The sequence below is a fragment of the Anabrus simplex genome, chromosome 2, assembly GCF_040414725.1.
Source record: "Anabrus simplex isolate iqAnaSimp1 chromosome 2, ASM4041472v1, whole genome shotgun sequence".
Classification (NCBI taxonomy): domain Eukaryota; kingdom Metazoa; phylum Arthropoda; class Insecta; order Orthoptera; family Tettigoniidae; genus Anabrus; species Anabrus simplex.
In genome coordinates this window covers 827,926,253-827,937,037 of record NC_090266.1, presented here as the reverse complement: position 1 = coordinate 827,937,037, position 10,785 = coordinate 827,926,253, and the positions used below count along the sequence as shown (strand labels likewise).

The window sequence follows — 10,785 nt, the reverse complement described above, 5'->3', positions numbered from 1 at the left end:
TTGCTTATCGTGAAAAAAGTCAACTAAAATATTGTGCATTCTCTTCTCTCGGTATGCAAATTTGTTGTGTGGATTCTTCGCAGCTGGAGAACAAAAATAGCAAGGGTAGCCAAGTTTACTCCAAGTCGTACAAGTCTCACAAAATTCAACTTCTTCTTCCGGTTCACCAAATATTTCGTTAGCGAAATGGAATGGAAAACTAGAATAGATGAGACTTATTCATTTGGACCGACTCAACTTTGTATAACCTTTCAATTGCCGCTGTTTGGCTATTTATCTCAGCTCAGCACTTTTCATACTGTGTAGATTTGCCTTTAAATATATATTTTTTCAAGTATTTTTTTCTTCCTCTACTGGGGAAATAATTTATATATAATTTGTGGACTGGCGCCAATTTTAAAAAATATTTGGTGTAATATACCACTGTTTTTCGCAGGTTTGTAAAATAATTAGTGTCAAAACACAGTTTTCCTTAGGGAAAACATCTAAAAAGCGCTCTCTCGTCTGCATGGGGTCTGCCCTTGTTTTAACAAATATTTGAAGTAAAATAAACACTGTTTCTTTCTTAGGAAAATTGATACCTTTTCAGTATAAAAATATACATGGGACAGGGGGTTTATAAAATTTCTGGTTTTTCAGTACAAAATTGTACAGGGGACAGGCTAGCCAATTCTTGAAACTGGAAAAATAACTAAAAGCCTTGTGAATTCCTTCAACACGGGGGGAAAATATAGACGCAAATACAGTACGACATTCTATGGCTATAGCGTTTTCCCATATAAAAATGTAGGGGTTTCAATTTTGGTGCCATTTCACCATTATACATCCACTTATTGCTTTATTAGTGGAACCTTTCTCTACCAGTGCTGTGTGCTAACTGAACATTTTTTTACGCACCTTAAGTGCGTATCAATAGGTATCCCTATTGATACCTATCAGAAACACACCCTCTCCAAGAAATACAGGAGTGGTGTAAGCTCGAGCTACTTAGAGCGATGACAAGGGAGGAGGGTTTCAAGTAATTTACATTTTCTCCAGGGTTTCAACATAGCGACCATGGGCCTAGTCAGGAGAGTAATTGCGGAATATGTAAAAAAAATGCATATGCGGATGATATGATCAATTGTGTCTTCGTCAAGTGATGATCTACAAATAGCTTTTGATAGATTAGTGAATGGGCTGGTAGAAAGGTCAGGGGTACCGCTTTCAGGCTACATATAAAATACAAGTTCGTTGCTACGGTAATAGCCATGAGTGAAATCAAGGATTTGGGCAGTCTTTCCGTGCGGACGGCAATGGAGCTCTTCAAAGTGAAGGTCTCACCAATAGTCAGTTACGGACTAGTATGGGACAATCTTTCCAATTGTAATTTAAGAGTTTTTTTAGAAGACCAAAGCTGTTTACCAAATAAAGTTCTAAGCCTATTGAAATTTACTCCCTCACGATTGGTATATGAAATAAGAGAAAGGTTCTTCGTAGAGGGCCTACGAGAGTGATTGTTACTACATTCTACAACTTTCTACGACAGTGTTCTACCAAATACAGTAGAGACAATACGCGACACTGAGCGAGATATCGAGGGACAGCTATTGGAGCTCACTCTAGCGGATAGACCTGAACAGTACTGATACTCTCATAAGAGCACGTGTATTTTTGTATGAAGTTTTTGGTGTTATTTATGCGTTTTCAGTGAGTTGACATAATTAAATAGTAGCGTGTGTCATTCCTTGATATCCCCTCTCAAGATGAGGGAAAGGTATGTGCTGTGTTTGGCTGCAGTAATTACGAAGTAGAGAAAAATGCGCGGTCGTTCTTTAGGTTCCCTCACGACAAGAACGTGTAAGTAATATTCTGTTTGCTTATATATTCTTCCAGTGACAGAGAATTTTATAGTACTTCATAATCTTCTGACCTGCTCGACCCATATTTTAAATGGCTTAAAATGTAATACGCATATTTTATTGTATTGTGCTGCAGTTAACCTTCAATACCTATGTGTTGTTGTAGGTGTGATCTGTGGTTTTTGAAATGTCACAGAAGTGATTTGGATAAGGTGTACAAGAAAGAAGGGACGTTACGCTTACATAAGAATTATAAGAGCTGTTCAGATCACTTCCAGGCCAGCGACTTTCAAAATCCTCCAATATACAGCCAAGGGTATGTTACATTTTTACTCTAATTGTACGTCAATACCTATTCCTCAAAGCATCACTATCGACAACATGTTCATACTTTTCTTTCTTTAATCCCTCTTCTCAGATTAAAGCCGGAATTTTATAGATTTTCTTTCTGTTAGTAGGCTGTATGTTAAGAGGAAAATTGTCCAGCTTTTAAATGTTAATTCATTGCATCATGTGTGTAAGGAATGTGCCGACATTTTTATTGACAAGCATGGGCGCCCGCAAGGGGGGGGCAAGGGGGGCACTTGCCCCCCTGGAATTCTAAAGATGTTGATGTTTAATTGTTTAATATCATACCAGATTATTTCATAAACTGAAATTACTGACAGTCATCTAGCATATGTTATAACTGGAAGTTTCTGTAAACAATTTAATGTTGCTGACATTATATTGGTTTTTATATTCAAGAAAAAGATCCTGCGGGCGCCCATGATGACAAGTGTCTTAATGTGATCATACAATGTTTTTTAAATGAGGAAAAAGACAAATCCAACCGTAAAAGTTCAGGCAGGAATGCTAAAGCTAAAAAAGTAATGCATAAATGAAAGATCAAGCCATTTCACAGCAGTCCATTTCATATCTTGTTTCTGTGTCTAATTTCAGTCTTGGAATACTAACCTTTTAAGTAATTCTTCATTCATTTATCCAGAATTGCTTTAGCAACTTCGAAGTTAATATCACAATACCACTTTCTTTCTAGACGTAATTTATTTATCCATTTCCGTATATACATTTCCATTGATATTTGAATTTAGCGCGATTTGTTCAGGTCAAGTCACTAGGAGCGCCACCGTCGAATTGTCTCCCATTTTAGCAAGGCGAAATCCGTAAGTGTCGTGTATTTTCTCTACTATATTTGTTTCTTCGCAGACGTCATCACGCTGTTGCTTTAGGGAGCCGGTGTTACTTGCTCCGCTCTGGACGGCTGTCTGTCTGAGAGCAGCTGACAGGCGGGTTGCATACCGTGGCCGTACTGTACTTGCCGCTCGGAAATGTTACCATATGCTAAGGGCTTTACGTCGTACCGACACAGATAGGTCTTATGACGACGATGGGATGGGAAAGGCCGAGGAGTTGGAAGGAAGCGGCCGTGGCCTTAATTAAGGTACAGCCCCAGCATTTGCCTGGTGTGAAAATGGGAAACCACGGAAAACCATCTTCAGGGCTGCCGGTAGTGGGATACGAACCTACTATCTCCCGGATGCAAGCTCACAGCCGCGCGCCTCTACACGCACGGCCATTACCATATGAACGACAGCTATAATAATAATAATAATAATAATAATAATAATAATAATAATAATAATAATAATAATAATAACAATAATAATAATGATGATAATAATAATAATAATAATAATTTGGCGCGTGGATCATGTGAGAAGAACAGGACGCAGATTACAGAATGATTACAGAATATAAAAGGACAAGAAAACTATTCATTGGCAAAGAAATATACATCAGTGTGCAATATATCCTGAATAAATGCATTTTCAAGATAACTGAAGCTTTGGGACACTTACGTTTACCGAATGAAATACAATTTGTATTATTTGTACACTTTCTTTGCACTCTCATTAACATACATTTCAATGGCATTTATGACTATGACAACAAATTAAACACACGAACTGAAACTTGTCACTGGTGTATTCCTCCTTCTCGGGACCTTTGGGCTCGTTTAGATAGTAGTTTGTCAATGTTCGGTACTATCGTTTGCGTACTGGCAAGTCGCAAAGCACATTTCATTTTTTTATCGGTGAGCCTACTTCTGTGTCTAGATTTACAAATTTTCATTAGTTAAAATATCTGCTCACATAAATAAGTTGATCCGAACATACTTCAAATATGTGCATTATATTTGTGCAATCTATGAAATATTTCCCGTGGAAAACGAACATAACATTCAGACAAACTGTTTGTGTATGCAAACTTATCTTTCATTTGACTATCGCACTGTAAATCAATCAGATCTAGCTGAAGACTGGTCTAACAGTTTGCAGATTCACTGAGAAAGGCGTAGCGAACAACTGCAGGTCCTTTCCTAATGACTGAATATCGTGAAGCCTATTATCGAATTCTTCAAATAGGACATTAAAACCTCTTTATAATAATAATAATAATAATAATAATAATAATAATAATAATAATAATAATAATAATAATAATAATAATAATAATAATAATAATGTTATTTGCTTTACGTCCCACGAACTACTTTTTACGGTTTTCGGAGACGCCGAGGTGCCGGAATTTAGTCCCGCAGGAGTTGTTTTACGTGCCAGTAAATCTACCGACACGAGGCTGACGTATCTGAGCACCTTCAAATACCATCGGACTGAGCCAGAAACGAATCTGCAACGTTGGGGACTTATGATATTTTACCGGAATAGTTTGTAGTTAGACACAACTCTGCAGTCAAAGTGGGAAAATGTGTTGTGTCTTTATTCACGATCTGACTTTCCTACAGTGGTACTTTTCGCTTAAGTGCTGTAACACGGCCAAAAGGGCGAATAATGGTAAAATCCCTACCTTGTAGGGAGGAATTAAGACCATTAAGGTGGCTAGTGAGTTCTACTAGAAATGCCAAATCTCGTATTCATTTTGCACTGTTAAGTTTCTTCTAGTGCTCACTGTGCTTTTCCATGAAGAGACCTATTTCTTTCCTCTGAGCGTGAAGCGATGTAAAACTTTTCCTCTACTTAACCACCGCACGTTCGTATAATATGGAATGTCACCATACTCACTTTCAGTGTCAAGAAGAATCTCTTGAAATTGTCTGTGGTTCAGTCCCCTTGATCTGGCAGAGCTTGTCGTTTTAGTAACTACATCCGTGACAGTTCCAAGTTGGATCTGCTTTGAACATAGATTTTCTTGGGTATAGTGCAGTGCACTGGCAGAAGATCATGTTGAATATCAGTTTCTTTTAATTTGTTTTGTAGACGTCCTACCACACCTGTATCCTTCCTACACATTGCAGCTGCCCCGTCTGTTGTTGTGGACACTAGTTTTTCCCATGGAAAGCCGAAACTACCCACTGTCATTTCGAGACTTTAAAATATATCAAAACCGGTTTGGTAGGCTATGTTTCATTAGCACTATATCTAGAAGTTCCTCTCTTGCCATAAAGTTACTGTTTACGCCTCTGATAAAAATAGCAAGTTGGTGGTAGTTGCCATTTATATCCGTGCTGTCATCTATCGCCAGTAATGAAATTCTTTGTGATGCTACATAATTGCGTATGAATGTCATTAACTAGGTCCTTTATTCGTCTCATAATTGTAGAAGAGGATAAGGTAAGAGATTGAAAATCATCCACTTGTTCTGATCACAGTGCCTCAGCTGCCAGAAGTATACACTCTTTCACAAACTCACCCTCACTGAAGGGTCTCAAAGTACGCCCTATCTGCAAAGCAATGTTGTAGCTAACCGGAATAGCAGGTTCACTGGGATGCATATCCTCCTGTTTAAAATAATGAATTACAGCATTAGATAAGTACCTAAATAAATCATCTCTGAGGAATTATCAAACTTTGTAATACAAGCGATGAGAGGAACTCACTGTTTAAAAAGAGTTGAGTAGTATAATATGAAATATACGTACCTCCTCAAACGTGTTGTTTTGAAGTTCTTCTAGCAAAGCTGTCCTTTCTCGGCCTTCATATTTGTCATACTTGCTGTCATGACACAAGGAATAATGGCGCTGCAGATTAATTTTTTTATGCGATTCAATATTTTATTACATAGTAAACATTTTTCTGCGTGATTTTCTTGAACCATTAATTCCTCTTCTTCCCAGGAAGGTTTGAACTTGTTTGTGTCGATGACCTACGCTGTGCTGAATTCTCTTACATAGTAAATGCAACATCCACCGACTAGGTTTGAACAACGTGTGATGCGAGGATAAAGGCGAAACGCACTAACCTGTCCAGAAATATGTTCTGTATCTTTCTGCCACTTTATTCAAACAAGAAGGATATATGGAGCACATTTTATACCACGGATGCCACATGACGACTCAGGATTTGAGACGACCAAATTTTGAACTAATAGCATTGATTTTTCACCTGAAATTTAGCAAAAGCATCTCCACAGAGACATGGAATACTAGATGGAAAAAAAAAATTGTTAGTTGTTATTTTAAAACTTTTTTAAAAATATTTGTGTGTCCCCGGGAGTCGACGTTAATTGACAACTTCCCCTGGCTGGACAGACGGTTGATCTCTTTTATTCCGTAGCGCTGCAGTCAATGTTTTGTAATATTTGTGGTTGATTGCTACTGCTAGACGTTAAAAGCTGATTTCATGAGCCGTGTGAATTAATTAATGATTGGGATTCGGTTGCGAGGCGTAACATCGTGCATTTTCATTACCTAGATACATGCAACTGATTAAGCGCATACGCACGCATATGTAGGCCCATTGGGCGCAGTATTCAGGTGTTTCTTCAGAGTAAACAAGTGCGAATTGTGTGTCGTGCCGGTTGAATATTTGTATTGTATCGGCAGCTGTTGGTGACTGTAACTCCTAAATTTTGAAGGTTAAAATTCCTGTGGCGTGGTCTTTCAGTTCTGTTTAAGATTATTGCATGTATTTGTGGATTGTTTTGTTATTTCCTTTGTTTTGTTTTTTAAGAGGCTCTGTCGTAACATGGATCATTGGATTTTGTAGTTTGGACTTCGGTCCCATCGACCACCAGGACCTCGAGCCAAGTTTTGTGCATTGGTCGTTTGAGATGGAGTTCCCGGATTTAAGCGGTTGCTGGAGTGAATTTAATGAGTTGGCGACAGATTTTAGGCAGCTGGAAGTAAGTTGCTAGTAATTTGAATGGTTTTAATCCATTTCAGATTTTTGAAGTTTTTGAGAAATTCACTTCTCTACAATTTATTACCGTTGCTGAAAGTATAAAACCTCAGTTGGACTTAAGAAAAGGTATTCTAAATTTTGTTAAATTTGGGTGACTAACATAGGCTATATCTAGTAACATGCATGTTACATTCAGATTTATTAAATTAGTGTACTATGTGTGAAAAGCTCTTGTACTTGACTGTCTGTACTCTTGTCATAGTTTCTCATTTTATACAATGCGTTTTATATGTTGAATAGTTACGTTAGATGTAAGTTCCTGTTTTATTTCAGAATGTCGCACTTGTAACAACTGAACTAAGCTCAGTTTAATTTCAGAGCTGGGGAATTGCTTGTGATGAAGCAGTTTTTCTTATGTTGGATATTGAAACATGTGCTTACAATGGAGCCATGTTGAAATAAATCAGTCCAACAGATTGAAATGTATATGTATATACAGTAAAACAGTTGTATGGAGTTGCTTTTCTGGATCCTGGACCTTTTCATAAGTATTTCATGTCTTTTGATATTCATTTTACTATATTGCTGACTCTTGCCCTTGGTTACAAATGGAATGGGGGCTGTGGGTCAAAACATTGGAAATGTGTTGCACCATACGCAAAGTATGCTGCTTCCGATATGTCCTTTACCAGATTCTAGTTTAACCTGTTGCTAACAAATGTTTCTCACCTCACTGACAAGCTACCACTGTGTAAGTTATGTACCAGGATTCCACTACTTAAAACGTTCAATCACCGTGGGGCAGAAGTAACCTATATTACACATGAATGAACTTTATAATGGTTGCTTCTGTGCAGTTAACATATTTACCACGCTAAATTATCTAACGTACCACTTAACAGGACTGGGGTCGATGATCTAGATGTTAGGCCCCTTTAAACAGTAAGCATCATCATCATCACTTAAGAGGACCCACTATCTGTACATGCACTACTTCAGAAGCCAGTTATTTCTATTATTGCACTAAAAACAGCATTTTGGGAGCAATTTGGTTCAGGTTAGATACAAACTCTTTTTTTAGATTAACCTATTACTTGCACACTTTTTAGTGATCGATTTTTGTACAGTGTTGCATGGTAAGGAAGGAGCTCTCCTGGTTCTGGTAATACTGCCAACTGAATGGATTGAAATCTTAATTGAATCGATAATGTATGTATGTTCAGTCTTCAGCTCTAAGGCTGGCAAGAAATTTGTAAATAACTCAACCAACATCTTAATCCGAGAAATAACATTTTCCTGATTTTTGTGGTTGCCATACTTTTACCTTGTTCATTTTAACTGCAGCCATGCTACTGTGTAAGTTTGTACATGTACACGAAAGACATTTACATAACTTAATTGTGTATACATAAACACAAATTACAAAAGTGAACTCTCGGTTCATTTTCATGATCTCTCGATAAAATTTGGGAACAACAAGTGGACAGCTTGCAAAATTTGGGAAGTCATTTCATATCTTCACTGAGTTGATTTCATAGCTGAGAAGCACGAGAGTAAATGACACTCTGATATGTGCTGTTTTTATTGCAAAAGGGGGGAAAGAAAGACTTCGGCATTTGATGACTGAGCATACGACAGCTGAAGGCGATTGAAAAGGGAGTAGGTATAGGTCTACATTACCTGCAGGAGATTTGTGAGATAGGAGAGAACTGTTTACAAATGCATTAATTCTTGGAAGGGGTCTGGCAATTAATCTGCTCGGCCCCGAACTCCCTTCAGTTTCCTCGTATTATCTGCTCAGGTTTTGAGGAGGAAGGGTATGTAAAAATACTGGTGCAAGAGAAAGGTATGCAGTTTGCAGAGCTCGTATTGCTTTACATCTGCTGATATTTTGTGTTTTGTCTCACTTGGAACGAGTTACACAAGTCATTCGATTCTACTACCATAGAAGTTTTGCTTCAAAATTCAATGTGCCCAAGGCAGCTGTTAGTTTGGTTGACAGAGGTAAGGAGTACAAATCTGAAGGCTTTATTAATTTGTGTGGTGGCATTCTAAAACTGCGTAAATGTAGATTCTGAGAGATCTTATCTAAAATATGGTTTTGTAGTAAGTGCACGAGACTAAAACTTACATTCGCAAATGCAAGCCATCTTACAACGATTTGTTTTAACCGATATACAGTTTACCAGTATTTAAGAATGTTATGTTGTTTGAGTCATCTGTCCATAGACTGGTTTGATTCAGCTCTCCATGCCACCCTATCCTGTGCTAAACTTTTCATTTCTACATAACTACTACATCCTATATCAGCTCTAATCTGCTTGTCATATTCGTACCTTGGTCTACCCCTACCGTTCTTACCACCTACACTTCTCTCAAAAACCAACTGTACAAGACCTGCGTGTCTCTTCTGGTCAAATGTAGCCAAATCGATCTCCTCTCACCAGTTAGATTCAGTATCTCTTCATTCCTAATCCTGTCTACCCATCTTACCTTCAGCATTCTTCTGTAACACCACATTTCAAAAGCTTCTATTCTCTTTCTGAGCTCGTTATCACCCATGTTGCCACGCTCCAGACTAAAGTCTTCAAAAACACATTTCTAATTCCTGTATCAATGTTCGAGGTGAACAAATTCCTTTTCTTCAGAAGGGCCTTCCTTGCTTGTGCTAGTCCTGCATTTTATATCCTCCTTACTTCTGCCATTATTAGTTACTTTGCTACCCAAGTAACAGTAGTTATCTACTTCCTTTAATACTTCATTTCCTAATCTAATATTTCCTGCATCACCTGACGTTCGACTGCACCCCATTACTTTGGTTTTGGACTTATTTATTTTCATCTTGTATTCCTTCCCCAAGACTCTATCCATACCATTCAGCAATTTCTCCAGATCTGTTGCAGAGTCAGATAAAATAACAATATCATCGGCAAATCTCAGGGTTTTGATTTCCTCTCCTTGAACTTTGATACACTTTCCAAATTCCTCTTTGATTTCCTTTATTGCCTGTTCTATGCAAACTTTGGAAAGGAGAGGGGACAAACTGCAGCCTTGTCCCACTCCTTTCTGGATTGCTACCTCTTTTTCAAAGCCCTCGATTCTTATCACTGCAGACTGATTCTCCTTTCTTGGTATTTGATCCCGATCACTTTCAGAATCTCAAACAGTTTGGTCCAATCAACATTATCGAATGCTTTTTCTAGATCTATGAACGCCATGTACGTGGGCTTGTCTTTCTTAATTCGGTCCTCTAAGATCAGATGTAAAGTCAGGATTGTTTCGCATGTTCCTACATTTCTTCTGAAGCCAAGTTGATCTTCTCCCAACTCAGTTTCAACTTGTCTTTCCATTCTTCTGTAAATAATACATGTTCAAATTTTGCAGGCATGAGATACTAAACTAATGGTGCAGTAGTTTTCACCCTTGTCAGGGCTTTCTTGGGAATAGGTGTAACAAAATTCTGCCGAAAATCAGATGGCACTTCTCCTGTATCGTACATCTTATACACTAAACGGAAAAACCTTTCCATGCTGGTTTCTCCTAAGGCAGTCGGTAATTCTGAAGATGTCATCAATTCGCGGAGCCTTGTTCCTACTTAGGTCCCTCAAAGCTCTGTCGAATTCTGGCCTCAAAATTGAGTCTCCCATGTCGGTATCAACAGCTTCTTATTCCAGAGCACTATCATCTACTTCTTTACCTTGATACAACTGTTGTATAGGCCTATGTTCATGCCATCTTTTTGACTTGTCTTCTTTCCCTAGAAGTGGTTTTTCATCTGAGATTTTAATATTCGTACTCCT

At 38.0% G+C, this 10,785-nt stretch overlaps 1 protein-coding gene across 2 annotated transcripts in view; it reads left to right on the top strand.

Annotated features, from left to right (window-relative positions):
- The first annotated feature begins 6,458 nt into the window (after window positions 1–6,458).
- Window positions 6,459–10,785, top strand: part of LOC136864489 (transmembrane protein 120 homolog) — a 182,452-nt gene continuing 178,125 nt past the window's right edge. The window contains exons 1-2 of one of the 2 annotated variants that reach the window (XM_067141525.2): window positions 6,459–6,719; window positions 6,851–6,986. In XM_067141525.2, coding sequence (XP_066997626.2) covers window positions 6,915–6,986 — 72 coding nt within the window. In that variant the 5' untranslated portion in view covers window positions 6,459–6,719; window positions 6,851–6,914. Of the gene's footprint in view, window positions 6,720–6,850; window positions 6,987–7,092; window positions 7,112–10,785 lie in introns of those variants that run through there. The other variant, XM_067141526.2, reaches the window with a different exon arrangement.